Genomic DNA, 18,223 nt, shown 5'->3' with positions numbered 1-18,223 from the left:
GCAATCTCCACCTCAATCTACCATCAAGAACCCTTTCTAGGATCTTCATTGTGTGGGACATCAACTTTATTCCTCTGTAATTTTATCAGTCTTGTGCATCCCCTTTACCCTTGTAGATGGGAACAAGAGTACTCTCCCTCCATTCCTCGGGTATATTTTCCTGTTGGCAAACTTTCATGAACAGGTCCCACAGCAGGTCAATTCCCTCTTCCCCCAGTGCCTTCCATGCCTCCACTGGAATTCTGTCGGGGCCCACCGCTTTTCCATTCCTCATCCTCTTCATGGCCTCCGTCACTTCCATTCTACTGATGTTCTGCACCATCCCCTCAGAAGGCTGCCCATCTCCTCTGTGAGTCCTTGCATTTTCCTCATTCAGAAGTCCCTCAAAGTATATTTTCCATCTGTTTCTTATGTCCACATCCCTCCATAATACTCTTCCTTCAGCATCTTTGATCTGCCTCACATGTAAGATGTCCTTAGCTGCTTTATTTCTACATTTCGCTAGTTGGTAAATTTTTCTCTGTCCTTCCTTTGTTTCTAATTGATCATACAGATCTTGATATGCCATGGCCTTCACCTGTGCCACAACTCTCTTGGCTTCTTGCTTTCTCTCTTTGTACACCTCTCTGTCCTCTTCCACTCTTGACTCATCCCACTTCTTTGCCTTCCTCTTAGCTGTCACTGCCACTTGTACATCATTATTCCACCACCAACCCTCCTTCTGCTCTCTAATCTTTCCAGATGTCTCACCAAGCACCTCGACTGCACAGCTCAGGATTACTTTTGAATTATGTTTCCACCAATCTTGTACACTTTCCAGTCCATCCGAAATCCTCTCTAACACTCTCTCCCTAAAACGATTCCTCACACTCTCTTCTTTTAAGCGAAACCACTTAATTGTCTTCATCCCATGGCAACCAGAAGTTCTTATCTTCGATCTTAATTTAAAGTCTGCGCACAGCAGTCGGTGTTAAAAACTGTTAAAAATTAAAATTAAAAACTGTTGCCACGTGCTAGAAATTATTAATAAATAACGTTAAAAATATTATTAAAAACTATTTTTGATGGTTACATAAGAATCTCCCAAACTTTTGGGAGAGAGAGAGACAATCGTTCCAATTCAAATTTGACCAATGTAAAAGGGCTTTGCAACTTTCTTTGAAAAGGCATTCACCTCTATCATTAGCTGGTATTTACCAGATACCTTGTGAATATATAATCTAACGTACTTTGGGCAAACAGGCAATTCTGTGGAAAAAAAGAATTAATGTCAATATTATATTGAATACATAAAACCTCAAAAGTCTGGTCTGACACAACATAGTATTGACACTAAACACAGTATCCAGAGGGATGAAGATTGTCTTCTCCATAGAAGCAGGATTAAATATGAAGGTTTTCAAAGGAAGTTGCAAAGCTCTTTTACATCAGCGAAATCTGAATGATTGTCTCTCTCTCTTCCAAACGTTTATGAGACTCTTATCTTATGTAACTATCAAAAAAATTTTTTAATAATATTTCAATAATATTATTTATTAATTTCTAGCATGCACAACAGTTAACTGTTAAACCACAGAATGCTGTATGTATTCTTGTTCTTTTGATTTGCTTGTTTCTGCACGCTGATGATGTACTGTTATTTTCAGTACGAAATATCTGTACTTGCATTTCATTAAAGTTAATTACTGAGTTTTTCATGTAATTTATTGTTTCTAGTCACGAATTTATTGTTTCTAGACACGAACATGAAAATGGTGTGGGTTTTATGGTATGTTCTAACATGTCAAAACTTCCACAATACATGACTGACCCTGTTATATCTATATTTAGTCATCTGTTTAATATTTCAATTATCAATGGTTATGCACCAACTGAAGGATGCTAATGCCAAACATAAATTTTATAAACCAATAGTTGATCCAGATAGATAGCATGGTGATATGAGATAATGATATGAGATTACAGTTAACTCTGCATCCTCCAGAGCGCTTATAATCAGTAGTATACAAATTTCCAAAAGAAATACCCATAACAAACTTGGCTCTTACTAGATTGAACAGTAAGCAACCAAACAGAATATATAATGATAACAAATAGGCACAAAACGCATAACCAGCATCTGTACCTACAGAGGTGCTGACGCAGATAATGTCCATTTTTTGGGAATAGCAAATTTCAAACTCAGACTTTCAAATGGAGAAATGTTAATAGAATAGAAATACTAATTGATATAATATCAAAAAGTGTGAAAACGTAAATGTATGAAACTAGAGAAAAGATAAAGCGGGAAATACAACACTCAATCTCTTCCATATCTGAGAGAAAAGTAGAAAACAAATGGACTCAAATCAAAAATATTATTACTTACTATGCAGAAGAAATCCTTCAAATGACAAACAAACAAACAAAAAAATGGTCCAATAATGTATGCAAAGAGACAAAAAATAATTTTAATGAGATGTTAAAAATACTACAGGACCTGCACACATTTAATTAGTAAAATTCTGCATCCCAACAAAGAAAAAATTAACTGAAGAAAAACAACACAAATAACTCTAATTTCTTTGGATACAGTGGGATACTTAAAAGATATAAACTGAGGATGCAAACTCTAATACAAATGACCAAGAAACTCCAATTACCTGAGAATAGAAATTGATGGAGGAATTCAGACAGTATTTTGAGAGACTATCATTAGCCCTGCCAAATGAAAAAACTTTACACCAGAAGGTACAAAAGTTTAGAATCCACAAATGGGGAACCATCTCTAACAGAAGTGGACAATGTTAAAAAACGTTGAATTTTCTTGACCAAAAAGCTCTGGAAATACTTTTATTGGGATTATATTGATCAAGTGCATATAAGTCTGTTGGCATCTTCAGGGTACATAATTGATGTACGGCACTAAAAAGTAAAAAACTGTTACAAACTATAATCAACCGATTCCAATTATATTAAACAAAGAACAGAGCGCGTACAATACATTCATAGAGCATGGATGATATCACTTGTTGTTATTTAGGAACGTTCTATAGTTGGCACTATAATTCAGTTCTGGCGAGTTGAAGGATCTGATAAGTTGAAGGGTCTTCGAGTTCACGGGCAAATTAGTCCTTGGTTCCTGTTAAGGTTTTGTATACAGCGGGCAACTGTTGTGGCCTCCTTAAAAATTCGGGAGCGGAAGTCCTCCTCCATGTAAGGAATTGTGCTTCTTTCCCACTTTATGGTATGGTTCGTTCTTGAGAAATGAAAAGCTAACACCGATTTTATGATGTACATTATATTTCTACGATAGTCATTCCATACTTAGGGACAGTTTCCAACAAGATTGGTAGACTCCTTAGACCACATAAAATAAGAGTGGCCTTTAAACCCACAGAAATGATTAGACAATTCTTAAGATCTCCAAAAGATAGCCATCCTTTCTCCAAGTATGCTGGAGTTTATAACATACCATGCTCGTGCGGTTTGAATTACATCGGCCAAACTTCAAGGAGCCTTGAAATTAGGCAAAAAGAACACATAGGCGACATCAATAATAACAGAGAAGAAAAATTGGGGTTAGCTTTTCATTTCTCAAGAACGAACCATACCATAGAGTGGGAAAGAAGCACAATTCCTTACATGGAGGAGGACTTCCGCTCCCGAATTTTTAAGGAGGCCACAACAGTTGCCTGCTGTATACAAAACCTTAACAGGAACCAAGGACTAATTTGCCCGTGATCTGGAAGACCCTTATCAGATCCTTCAACTCGCCAGAACTGAATTATAGTGCCAACTATAGAACGTTCCTAAATAACAACAAGTGATATCATCCACGCTCTATGAATGTATTGTACGCGCTCTGTTCTTTAATATAATTGGAATTGGTTGATTATAGTTTGTAACAGTTTTTTTACTTTTTAGTGCCGTACATCCGTTATGTACACTGAAGATGCCAACAGACTTAGTTGGTGAAACTAGTTGGTATAACTTAGTTATTATATGCACTTGATCAATATAATCCCAATAAAAGTATTTCCAGAAGTGGAGAATGTTATTAAAACACGGAATACTGTGCTTTTTTTTTTTAAGGAGATCCCTCATATCAGAATTAAGTTTTTGTAATGATCAAGGATGAGAAAGCTTTGAAAAACGATGTCCAAGAGGAAGAATGTATGTTATGAAATATCAAGTACCATAATGACCAGAAGTTGCTATTTACACCTTTGCTGAACTGTGGAGAGATGCCAGATAATGACACTAATAGTTGGAAGAAATTACTTCAAGATATCAAAACTGAGTTTGATTTGTGGGAGTTCAAGCCAATGATTTTCACTGAATATTAATGGCTGCTGGGGAAGATGTCACTATGGAGACAAGGCTGGAGGAAAATGATAATGATTCAGTTTACCAGGTGAACTGAATCTAAAAGAAAAAAAACTGCTGTTGAAGTTCTAATTGGGAATAAAGAAGATGAGGATAGTGATGAGAAAGGAGTACCACAGAAGAAACAAAAATATCAGATATATTGGTAACCTAATGAATTATGTTGATATGTCTGATGACTAGGAGCTACAATCCTATTATGCACTTTGAGAGAAATTATCATGAAGCAGTATCAAAATGGAACATAGAAAGTGCTGGATTGCCTCTTGCATACATAATTTGGAAGCATAAAAGGGCATTATCAGACTACCATTTAACCTATTAGCCCATTCATAAGAGGATCAACAGTATTTTCAAATTCATTTTTATCTGATTATTTATTGTCCCTAACACAAGGTGTGTCAGTGTTTAAACTGCTACCTCAGCATTTTAACATTTACAACAGGCCAATTTCTATGGTTTGTATGCTGATATTAACTTTAATACACAGATACAAAATTTGGAAATATGAATCCTATAAACCTATTTTCATTCTTTTATTTACAGACAGTATTTCACATTTGGAGTCTAAAATATATAAAAAATACTGTGTTTAATACTTGTTTAAAGAATAAAGACAAAAGAAATCCACATGGAAAATTTTACTCAGTTTTGGCAAAAATACACAGATTACAGTGCAAAACGATACACTGTTAACATTCAGGTATCTAGGTAGTACAAAGAAATCATCTCTGATTTAGGCTGGTAAGTACAATGAACATGTGATGCTATTTTGCATCTGCTAATATCAGTTAATATTTGGGTTTAGGAATGCATATAATTTTAATCTTATGTATAATTTAACACCAAAATGTCTGCAAATTAAAAATACTTTAATCTTGATCTGTGAGGTATGGGATTAATTTGATATGCTCTCAGATCAGGTATTTAGAATCCCCCCCCCCTGCCATTAAGCTCCCTGAAACTGTTCTGAAAGTTTGAAATTTTTAGTTATCAAGCATGTCAAAAGATCAAGAAAAGTTTATACTTAAACTGTATACGTCCAAAATAAAACAAAGCTCACAATTATTAGTTATGACTAGTATAAAGGATATGATAAATGCATAGCCAAATAACTGCATTTGAAACTTAAAAAAATTTTCAAATTATTCGATGTTTCAAATTCCATCAATAATTTGACTATGGCATAATGAAGGATTTATAATATCCTTTATAACTTTACAGTGGCAAAAGACTTCTAGGCTCTTTCATCAACCATTGATAACTGTTATACAGCTCTTCTATATAACATTTATATCTTTTATCATCTATTTTCGTGAAAAAAAAAAGCATATGTTCAGCACACATCTTTGATTCCACTTTTCACATGGGTTAACAAAATAAGATAATCATCCCATTCTTGAAAGTAATTTTTCCTTCTTAAACAACTAACACAACTACTGCTGATTTTTTAGATGATCCCCTGCAACAATTATCTTGTAAGGAAATAATTACATTCATACATTATAAAGCATAGAAAGAAAACTCTCATTTGTTCTGAAGAATGTTATTACTAGAGACTGATTTAATTAAGAAAACAGAGTTGCTACATAAGAATTATATACAAAATATTATTCTCTCAAACAATTAATAGGCAATTAGTAACCAAACTTGATAATTGGCAGGTGTGTGGATGTTAAATCAAAATTTAGTATCTGTCTTCTTTCAGGATTGGGATGAAGGACAAGTCTCTCAAGGAAATAATAAGGGCCTGTTAATTCTGGCAGTATCTTAAACAAAAAACAGAAGAAATCTCTCATTTCATTTATAAGTGAAAGAGCATTGTCAACTGCATTTCATCTGGAAGATGGAAATCTGCACTTCATGATGTGATCAGCAACTCCTTAGTATAATGTGGCAATTCTAGGATACTAAGTGGGAGTAGTTATTATAATTTGCTGAAGATCAAGAAGCATTTTATAGTTTCTCTTCAATTCTCTCTCTCTCTCTCACTATCAACTGTTTGTTTGCTATGAATGAGAGGGAATGTGCAATTTCTAGAACATGATATCACAATCTTCAACAAATTGTCAGACTTCAATCAACTTCTCCCTCTCCTTCCTCAATTTCTTCTTTAGCTTCTTTTGTCATTTTCTCTGCATCTTGAGAACAAGGTTTTCCTCCTTTATCAAGCCCTGAGGGGGAAAAACATTTTTCATTTTTCTAAAAATGAAATGTTAGTTTTCACAGAGAAGCATGCAACAAATAATAATAAAGACAATAATAATTAATAATGATTACAATGATATAAATTTCAGGCAGTTATCTCATAAACTTCTTGAAATTTATACCTCGATTCCTTTATACATAGAGGAATTAAGATGTTTCTCTTTATTTCTCAATATATAACCGTGAAACCTTAAATTCCTCTGTATTATATTTTTGTACTGTCAGAGGTGACAGCCAACTCATCTTGGGCAGGGAAAAAAAAGATATGACTAATCGTTACTAGTGTTGAAAATTAATTAGGAAATAACTTGCTAGCCTGGTTGGCCAAATGAATAGCATATTCCAATCAGCAGGCTGTGAATATGAATCCCATCATGAACATGGACGTTAAGTAAATGTCTATAGCAACACATGAATTTTATTACCAGGAAGAGAACATCCCTATTTATCAGAGATCTCAAGCAGCATGAAAAACACAGAAAAGTTCTGTGTTTATCTCTAAAGCCATTTCTGAATTATGTAACTCTTTCTCCACCCACAAAATAATAAAAATATAATCCCTTAACCAAACATCTGATGAAATATTATATCATTTATTATATCAAATATTATATCAATAGGTATCATGACTATTGATACCTATTGATAATGGACTCACTTATGCTCAAATTGATATCACAACACATGTTCTTGAAGGAGTCTCCTAAGTAGGTATTTCAGTAAATTCAGTATTTCTTGTAGGCAAGCTTCAAATATTATGAGTGATATTGTATCACCTTGTCTTATTCCTCTGTCTATTTTAATTTTAATTCAGTAGATGTTCACTATAATAAAAAGAATTGCTGGCCTGGTTGGCTAAGTGGTTAGATTGTCTGCTCTCCAACCAAAAGGCTGTGAAGTTCGAATCCCGCCATGGGCATGGATGCTTGTGATTTCTGTGAAAATACTAGTGGTGGTACTCAGCGGTAGATGGCATTAGTGTAGATGATGAAGGTAGTTGTGATTGGTAGATTGGCGGAGAAAGAGAAATGTAGAGCAGGTGTCCTCCCTCGATGAGTCTTTGGACTCCCTAGAGGTGTTAAGTAGTAATAATAATAATAATTAACAAAAGAAATACAACATGAAAATTATGGAAACAACTACTGCATTAGAGTAAAACTTTAGTTTAATATAAACCAAAATAAACACTCAACATTTCGACCTTCACATTACGGTCATCATTTGGAGTATACACATATACACAAAGACACAAGCTGCACTACAATCTACATGGTATGCTAAAGTTACTGATCAGCAGTTAAAACTATTGGGCTGATCTGTAGTGGAAAAAAAAAAAGAAAAAAAAAGCTTAATATATCAAAGCTAGAGTCCTATTATTATTTGTTAGGTGACAAAATTAAATTAAGCTGGAGAGCAACATGTTCACACAAAAAAATTACTTATATAAGTATACGAATAAATTACAACAAATTAGTATGGATTAGTAGCTATGAAAGCTGGAAAATTGCTTAGAGTCCTAAAGTCCGTTTTTTTTTTTTCACTAGAAGTCAGGCCAATAGTTTTAATGGTTGATCAGTAACTTTAGTATACCATGTAGATTGTAGTGCAGCTTGTCTCTTTGTATATATGTGTATACTCCAGATGATGAACTTAAAGGTCGAAACGTCAAGTGTTTATTTTGGTTTATATTAAACTAAAGTTTGACTCTAATGCAGTAGTTGTCTCCATAATTTTCATGATTTATTCTGATCACCATGTAATCATAAAGGAAAGGATAACTATAGTAAGATGATTGCTAGAATGAAATTGAGAAAACAGTATCCCCCCACCTCTCTCTCTCTCTCTCTCTCTCTCACACACACACACCAAAAGCAGCCCTACATTGTGGAGTTATACAGCATGGTAGTCAAATTATTTATGCATCTAGGGAGTCCATTTCATTCCCTTATAGTTAAATACCTATCCATACCTACCCTTGAGCAGGGTCGCGTTACCATTTAGGCAAACTAGGCAACCGCCTAGGGCGCAAGCCATGAAGGGGTCCAAAAATTCAAGCTATGCTTTATTCATACTTTACTAAAATATCAAAATTAAATAGTGATATATGATTTAGGTATCGATTCTTTTTCCTTATCCCTAATACATCACACTATTTTACTATTTAACTCTTGGTTCTTTTTTGTTCCTTACCTAAATGATTTGAACTTACCGCTATTTAAAATTCAGTTAAGATAAATATTTTAAAAAGTTAACATTTTAAAATATTAAATTTCGGTATTTTATAACTTTTTTTTGTAAATAAATTATAACAGGGAATTTTCAAATTAATTAAAAAAGAAAATAAAAAAATCCCTATTAATTTAACCTGAAAGACAATTTTATTTTGTTTAATGTCAATTAGAAACATTTTAGTTTATGTGGGGATTTTCCAAACAATGTGTGGAGAAAGTGGGGATTATGGAGATATTGAAACGTGTTTCAATATCTCCATAAGTTGTTCCAAGTATCGAGCGACTGAATCAGGTGAGTTAATTTTATTTTCAATAATCAATTATTAAAAATTAAGAAAGTATTTTACCTTGGGTATAATAAATGTTAAAGATACCAAGCAATTTTAAACCTGGTTTTACTCCATTTCCCAAGTAAGCAAACAGACAAACAAGTCAAGTTTGCGCCTGAAAGCCTAGCTGATCCTACAGGTAGTGCAAGACCAAGGCAACTCGTGGTAAAGGTGGTATAAGCTCTGATCACTAATCTTAATATTTACCCTTAATGCCAAAACACATCTCCTAGAGGAGATGTGATGTTTTGTATTAAAGGCAAGGAGGCCACTACCCAGACCGGTTTCGACCTTTATTGAGGTCTCATCAGTGGGAGCCAGGCTAGAAATACCATGTAGGATCAGCTAGACTTGCAGCACTTGCAGGCGCAAACTTGACTTGTTTGTCTGTTTGCTTACTTGGGAAATGGAGTAAAACCAGGTTTAAAATTGCTTGGTATCTTTAACATTTATTATACCCAAGGTAAAATACTTTCTATATTTATATCTCCTCCTGAGATTTTTATTTAATAAGGTTAAAATACCTTATGGTAACTTGTTCTGGTAAAATACTTATAAGCTCTGTATTACTAAATCTTGGTATTTCTAGCCTGGCTCCCGCTGATGAGACCTCAATAAAGGTCGAAACTGGTCAGGGTAGTGGCCTCCTTGCCTTTAATACAAAACATCATACATCTCCTCTAGGAGATGTGTTTTGGCATTAAGGGTAAATATTAAGATTAGTGATCAGAGCTTATACCACCTTTACACAAGTTGCCTTGGTCTTGCACTACCTGCAGGATCAGCTAGACTTGCAGCACTTGCAGGTGCAAACTTGACTTGTTTGTCTGTTTGCTTACTTGGGAAATGGAGTAAAACCAGGTTTAAAATTGTTTGGTATCTTTAACATATTAAAAATTAATTTGTTAAAAATAATTTAAAAAACATTTATTAATTTTTTGAGTTAATTTTAGTGTCCAAAATGAATTAACAATAAATTAATAATAACGTGAGTAATTAATAATAAGTCTGACTTTTTTAAAAATACTTTTATTTCTATATGAAAGTTTATTTATAAAAGTATAATTTTTTAGTTAACTATGGCTGATAAAAAAATGACCATCTGGAGCTCAGTATCGGAAAAGAAAATCAGAAAAAGCTAAAGAACTAGCGAAGCAAGAGGGTTCTTTCTTGAAATATCTCTGCACAAGAGAAACAACTAATAAAGATGAACATGATAATTCTTTTGCTGAAGATATGAAAGATGAATGTTGTGTTACTCTTATTAACGATAACGATCCAAGAAAACGAAGATACCAAAGACAAGCCAGAAGATACTACTATTCCTGTATTAAATTACAGTGATCCCGCAGATTGGCCTTCTCACTTTAACAATAATTTTCGACAAATCTTAGTACAAAATGGACCACAAGAGATTGTCTCATACGATTTCCCCAAAGATTCACAAAAAAAGAAGATTTTCCTCTTTACACTGCAAGAGGATACTACCGAACAATGAAGTAGTGTACCGTCAATGGTTAATATATTCAGTATCAAAGGATGCAGTTTTTTGTTTTTGCTGTAAAATATTCAGTAAAAAAACTACACCAACTCTACAAAAATCAGGAGTCAAAGACTGGAAAAATATTGGAGTAATCCTTTCTTCACATGAGAGGAGTACTTCTCATTCAGAAAACTACCAAACTTGGAAAGAACTTGAATTGTGATTAATCGCAGAAACAACTCTAGATAATTTCAATCAGCAAACAATCAGAGAAGAAGAACAATACTGGCACCCAAATATTGGAACGTTTGATTGCTTTAGTTAGAGTACTTGGCACACAAAATCTTGTATTTTACGGTACTAATGAAAAGTTGTACTCTATCAGTAACAGTAATTTTTTGAAATTTGTTGAATATTTAGCTCTCTTTGATCCTGTAATGAAAGAACATGTATGTAGAGTCAAAAGTCAAGAAATAATGATCCATTATTTAGGAAAAGATATTCAAAATGAGCTTATACAAATCTTGGCAAAAGCTATAAAAAATAATATCTTATCCCTTGTAAAATCGGCAAAATATTATTCAGTCATCTTGGATTGCACTCCACTAGACGTTAGCCATATTGAACAGCTGACAATGATTGTACGTTTTGTTGATATTGTCATTCCATCAGATAGTGAGATGTCCAACCTTGAGGTAATAGTAAGAGAACATTTTTTAGGATTTCTTCCTCTAGAGGAAACTACAGGTTCATTCATAACAGAAACTTTAATTGAACATCTAAAGCGAATGGAATTGCCGATCGAGAATCTCTGTGGTCAAGGATATGATAACAGAAGTAATATGAAGGCCAAAGAAAATGGTGTTCAAAAGAGAGTTCTAGATATAAATCCTCGGGCCTTCTTTATTCCTTGTAGTTCACGCTCTTTAAATTTAATTTTAATAAATAACGCTTCCAGGTGTTGTTTAGATGCAACCAGCTTCTTTACTTCAGTTCAACAGATTTATAACTATTTCTCTGCATCTACTCATCGTTGGCGAATTCTTTCTACTTGTATCTCAGACTAGACTATTAAACCGTTGGGTAACACAAGATGGGAGAGCCGTATCGGCACTTTAAAACAACTAAGGTATAATCTTATCAGTATATATGATGCACTCATGCAACCCAAGATTAAATAATTCAACTGGAAATACTACGCGACATGAAGCAAAAGCCCTTGCTGATTCCATTTGTAAATTTAAGTTCATAGTATCCCTTGTCGTGTGGTACAACATCCTTTATGAGGTCAATATTTCAAGCAAAATGATACAGAGAAAAGAGGGTGATTTAAATTCAGTTACAATGCAACTACAAGTAGCCAAAAAATACCTTCTAGAATGTAGAACTGATAAGGGTTTTGAAAAAAGTTTTGACTGATGCTATTGAAATTGCAAAAGAACTGGAGATTCAACCGAATTTTGAAATAGAAAGAAACAGAAAGAGAAGACAAAGACAGCGTTTTGAATATGAATGTCAAGATGAGGCTTTGCAAGATCCTCAGCAGAAGTTCAAAAAAGAATTTTACTATTGTGTCTTGGATATGGCTATACAGTCAATTGAAGAGAGGTTCCAACAACTACAGCAGCATAATGTTTTATTTGGATTTCTTTATGATATATATAATATCACTGAAAAAACAACTGCTGATTTACTAAACGATTGCAAAAATCTTGAAAATGTTTTGACTCATAATGCTAATAAAGATATCGATGCCAAGGATCTCTGCAGTGAACTTCAAGGAATAGCTCGAAGACTTCCAAAATCCATGCCACAACAAGAAGTACTAAGCTTGGTTGGACAAATGAATGGGGGTGTCAGTTTAATTCAGCAAAATGTCAGGTCTTGAGGTTTGGGATACATTGATGGGATGTTGCATACTCTATTGGAGGAGCTATACTGGAAGAAGTAAGGGAAAACAAGAGATCTGGGGTTGATGATTGATAGAAACCTGAAATTCAGGAGACATATTGCAAAGGTGGTGAAGGTAACACAGAGGATTGCTGCAATAATGAGAAGGATTCTGACCTGCAGAGATAAAAGAGTTATCATTCTGTTGTATATAAGACCCTGATCAGACCACACTTAGACTACTGTTCTCACATTTGGTCCCCAGGATTTGAAGGGGATAAATTAACTGTGGAAAGGGTACAAAGGCAGATAACAAAGATGGTTTCAGGGCTGTACAATGTCAGTTATGAGGATCGGCTGAGGGAATGTGGACTGCAGAGTTTGCCGGATAGAAGGAGAGGTGATATGATTGAGACTTTTAAACTGTTGAGAGGTGGTTACAGGGTTGACACTGGGGAGTTCTTTTGCTTGGTTGAATAATGGTTGAAAAATTTTGTAACTTCCAGGGAAGAGGCCATCCCTGGAAGTTACAAAAGGAAACTGTGAGCAAGAGGGTGAGGAGTGGTTTCTTTGCATGGAGGGCAGTTGAACGATGGAATGCATTGCCTGATAGAGTGGTGAGAGCAAGAACGGTCAATGAGTTTAAGGAGTGGTATGACAGACTTTGTGTTTCCTAGGAAGGACCTCCCACAATGAGTCTTTTGACTCCATGGAGGCCTGAATAATAATAATATAGGAGTTGCCCAGTCGTGAAGTTACTTCACATGCAAACTTTTGCTTATTGCTTAACTTGGATAAAGGATTAAACCAAGAATATAATTTCTTGGCTTCTTTAATTTACTGGTTCATATTGTTAACACTGCTCAACTACACCTTGACAAACTGATGTACTAATTCTGACTGTAGCAGCAATAAATGACACAGAAGCTTATACCAGTCCTACACCTTATGTAGAATAAACAAAAGAGGAGGCAGTATCATGCATTTATCAAAGAAAAATATAGCATGACAAAAAACAAACTCATTTCGAATAAATGGAAACACTAATTTTTGAAATCACAAATAACGATAAACACAGAGTCAAACATACAGAAACCACAAATAATGATAAACATAATATACAGAACAACAGATAATAATCCATCGGCTTTCTGTATGAAATAGAAGCACGGCTAAGTGGCACAGAACCCTGTTCAATACATCGGCTCATCCTAATAGGAGAGATTAACATAAATACTCTTGCCCATGCTTCAACCACTAACAAATAACTTGATATATTAAGTCAATACAACATAAATCCTACCATAAACTCCCAAACAAGAGAAGAAATACTCAGCAATTCACTAACAGTGATGCACTGACCATATTGACATATAGCCTCTCATCAATATAGCAATAAAATATAGCATGATAAAATATATATACCTCATCAGTAATTAACACGAAAATCAGTGATTATTATTTTGTCTCAGCTTCATTTCATTAAGCCTCCCACCCACCAACACTACAAAACTCTACAAAGAGCATTTCTGCTCTTTGTAGAGTAAATTAAAGAAAAAAATTAAACCAGTAAATTAAAGAAAACCTTATAAAAAATACAGACTGGAATTGCCTACTCAAAATAAATGACCCTGTAACTTTATACGAGAACTACCAACTAATGTTCACAGAAATATACAAAAAAGGCAACAAAGTCTGCACAAACAAGTGACAAACAAATACCTCGGCCTTTACATAGATTGCCTCCTTAAATGGAGGAAACATATAGAATACCTACATAATAAACTTCGCATCATTGCAGCAAAACTCTTCGAAGTAAAAGACATGATTCCATCTAACATAAAAAAAAACCTCCTATGTCACAATACTTGTGAATTGCTACTCACGAACACATCAAACAGCAATCTAACAAAATTAAAAACATTACATAGGAAGATGTTTCGACAGTGATCTGGAGGTCTCATGTACAACAGCTAATAACTGAACCGCTTATGGCGATACACAAAATCCTGAGCATCAAAAATCTGAAACGCTTAATGAAGTGGAGGTGAGTAGTCTATTACATAACCTCGATGTCAATACATCTTTGGGATTGGATGGTATACCAGCTCGTGTCGTACGAGAAGCAGCTAAAGAATTGTCAGTACCCTTGACCATTTTGTTTAATTTGAGTCTCGGGTCTGGGTTAGTCCCGAGCGGGTGGAAAGAGGGGAAAATAGTTCCACTGCATAAAGGTGGTTCCAAGACTGCTGTTGTAAATTACCGACCGATTAGCATATCAGGAATCATTGTCAAAGTCTTAGAGAAATTAGTCAAGAAAAGAATACAGGATTGGATAGATGAAAATGGGATATTGTATGGGGGACAACATGGTTTTGTGAAAGGTAGATCATGCCTCAGTAACTTGCTCACGTTTTATAACACAGTGACGGCTGAACTGGATAGGGGTAATGGGTTTACAGTGATACTACTGGACCTTGCCAAGGCCTTTGATAGGATACCACATGGAACCCTAATCAGTAAACTGGAGCAGATGGGTATAGATATAGGGTTGGTGAGATGGATAAGTGGGTGGTTGAAGGAGAGATATCAAAGAGTGGTTTATTCAGGAGTGGAGTCTAAAAGACGTCTTGTGACTAGTGGAGTGCCACAGGGCTCTTTTCTTGGACCACTGCTTTTCAATTTGTTCATCAATGATATTGGAAAGGATCTGAGAGGAAGTGTTCACTTGTTTGCTGATGATGCAAAGTTGGGTAGAGCAATTGTGAGTGCACAAGATGTCAAAATTTTACAGGATGATTTGGATAGTTTGGAGGACTGGGCTAGGAAAAATGGATGTCAATTTAATGTGGCAAAGTGTAAGGTTATGCACTTTGGGGTGAAAAGAATAGCAGCAGTATATCGCATTGGTGGAATCATACTCCAGGAGATTGATGAGGCCAGGGATTTGGGAGTGTTGGTGGATAGGGAGTTGAAGTTTAAGGGGCACATTGCAAAAGTAACTAAAACAGCTCACCAAATCACTTGGCTTCTGAAAAATACTTTAACATGCAGAGACGAACAAGTTGTTGTTCCTCTGTATCGAGCCTTGATAAGACCCCATCTGGACTTCTGTGCCCAGCTATGGGCACCAGGGTTTCTTCGTGATGGGGAGGAAGTGGAGAGGGTCCAGAGACGAGTGACCAAGATGATAGCAGGTCTGTGGAATGAACCTTATGAGAATAGGTTGAAGATTTGTGGGTTGCAGAAATTGGACGATAGGCGAAGGAGGGGTGATATGATTGAGACATTCAAATTACTGAAGGGTTTCTATAAGATTGATCCAGAAGATATTTTTGAAAATATGACTGGTGGTGGTAGGACTAGGGGCCATGCATGGAAGCTGGGCAAGAGCGTGGTTGACAAGGGTGTTAGAGCTAGGTTCTTTACTTGGAGAGTGGTAAATGAGTGGAATAAGCTTCCAGAGTCTGTTGTGGGTGCTACGACCGTGAATGAGTTCAAGGCAAGGTATGATAGATACTGTGTGAATGTTGAATAGTTGTTCTTGACATGATGTTAGGACTTCCCTCGATGAGTCTGTCGACTCCTTGGAGTTTCCCGGAACAATAATAATAATAATAATAATAATAATGTTACTAAGGAATGACTTCAACAACACCTATCGTAACAGCAGACACACATCACAACCCACAACAACTCTGCACCCCTAGACCCTTCAACAACTCATGTCGTTCTACTGTGAGATAACATCCATGCCTGTCAACATCCTACCACAAAATTTAATACACTGATAAATTACAGAACATTAAAACACAAACTGTGAAAGCTATATCAACTGTGTTGGTATAGCATTAACACCTATATACACTTCACAAATCGCATTCCATTGATAAAAAGTACCAAACAACATAAATAGCATATGCTAATCCCACTCTCTTTATAAAAGCTAACACTACCTTAAAAGTAGGTAGGATTACCTACCTCAGCATGATTTAATCAACTAATTCTTATAATCACCATTATAGTTGTTATCAATATTGCTATTATTTCTCTAACACTGAACTCTTTGAAAAGACTGCAACGTGTTAACCACATAACTGTAAATAGGCTGAATAATAATTTTTTTTATTTTTTATTATTTTTTTTATTATCCCATGGTAATATTACACCAGATCATAGAGGTCGAGTTCATGTATTTTATACAGCACCTTTTCTGGGTTGTTATAGAGTTCACATTTGGAAATATTCATACAGTTTAGCAAATGAATTGGTGATGCTTCTTCGATGTTACAGATTTTGCAGGTGGGGAAGACTTTTATGCCGTTGCTAAACTTGATTGGTCTTGAGGTGAGAGATCATGATAGTGGCACTGCGATTAAACTTGGAGTTGATGGTAGCTCCTGGATTTTCTACTAAGTACCAGTAATGAGTCATGTCCTGAAGAATTGTTCTTTTTATGTTTTCTTTTTGGGTGGTTTTAAAAAGATCGAAATCTGTGGTATCACTCGATGTTGCGGCCAATTTTGCTACATTATCTGCAGTTTTGTTTCCCTTTAATCCCACATGGGATGGGATCCATTGGAAGATTATTTCGGAATCCTTATGTAGTTTATGTTTTTTGCTGTCTCTAAGTATTTCTTGATGGCTAGTGTAGCAGTTCTTAATAGCTTGAAGGGCTGCTAAGGAATCTGTGAAAAATATAAACTCCTTCGGGTTTTGTTTGTCCAAATATTGCAGTGCTGTGTTAATGGCTATTAATTCTGCATGGTACGAGTTGCATCCAATACTGTTAGTTGTTTTTAGTTCTATATTATGAGAGCCATAGATGAGTAAGCCACTCCCAGAATTGTCATTTGGATTTTTGGAGCCATCTGTGTAGATCTTTATTGAGTCAGGTCCATATTCCATTATTTTTGAAAGGGCTAACGATCTCAAGATTTCAGGGTTTTCTAGGCTTTTTTTCTCATGTTTCCCTATTTCAGAGTTGATAACTATATTTTTCCTGTCTTGATTTGGAGAAAAAAATTCAATAAATTAAGCAGTAAAAGATTAGAAGATGAAATAGAATATAAAAGAATAAGAGCCATAGCTAAAAGAGAAGTCAGAAAAAGACAGAGAATCATGGAACAAATTTGAATAATAATAATTCTGTGAAATGGTACTCTTATTATTAACTATAATGTTTGTACTATAAACATAAAGACATACATAAATATATTTGGGCAGCAAGAGAATGGAAATCAATATTTGATTATTTTATCTTAAATGAAAAGACATCAAAGTTTTCGTTAGATGTTAGAGTTCACAGAGGGTATGAAATAAGCAGGGACCACTTCCTCGTTAAAATAAAATTAAGATTGCCACCTAAATGGCTACAAGTAACAAGAACAGAAAGAAAATTTAAAACATTTGTTTATAAAACTAGATTATTAAATGACACAAATATACAATGGCTAAATGAACAAAGAATTAACTAATATCTAGATAAAATAAAACAAAATGAAGAAATTGAAATAGAATGGCTTAATATAAAAATGACACGAAATGCAGCAAAAAATGAAAGCTTAGGAAAGACCAAAAAAATTCAATAAATTAAGCAGTAAAAGATTAGAAGATGAAATAGAATATAAAAGAATAAGAGCCATAGCTAAAAGAGAAGTCAGAAAAAGACAGAGAATCATGGAACAAATTTTTTTCTAATTTAGAACATGATT

The 18,223-nt window shown here is 34.8% G+C and overlaps 1 protein-coding gene across 9 annotated transcripts in view; it reads right to left on the bottom strand.

Annotated features, from left to right (window-relative positions):
• Positions 1-4,994: 4,994 nt before the first annotated feature.
• LOC150100469 (5'-AMP-activated protein kinase subunit gamma-1-like) overlaps positions 4,995-18,223 on the bottom strand; it is an 855,293-nt gene continuing 842,064 nt past the window's right edge. For all 9 annotated transcript variants that reach the window (XM_090402490.1, XM_090402487.1, XM_090402491.1 and 6 more), the window contains one exon: positions 4,995-6,542. In XM_090402490.1, the coding sequence (XP_090258616.1) occupies positions 6,495-6,542 (48 nt within the window). In that variant the 3' untranslated portion in view covers positions 4,995-6,494. The remainder of the gene's footprint in view (positions 6,543-18,223) is intronic.

Source organism: Typopeltis vanoorti, chromosome 13 (genome assembly GCF_054136105.1).
Source record: "Typopeltis vanoorti isolate ZY-2024b chromosome 13, IOZ_Tvanoo_1.0, whole genome shotgun sequence".
Classification (NCBI taxonomy): domain Eukaryota; kingdom Metazoa; phylum Arthropoda; class Arachnida; order Uropygi; family Thelyphonidae; genus Typopeltis; species Typopeltis vanoorti.
This window is presented reverse-complemented; position numbering and strand designations above follow the sequence as displayed.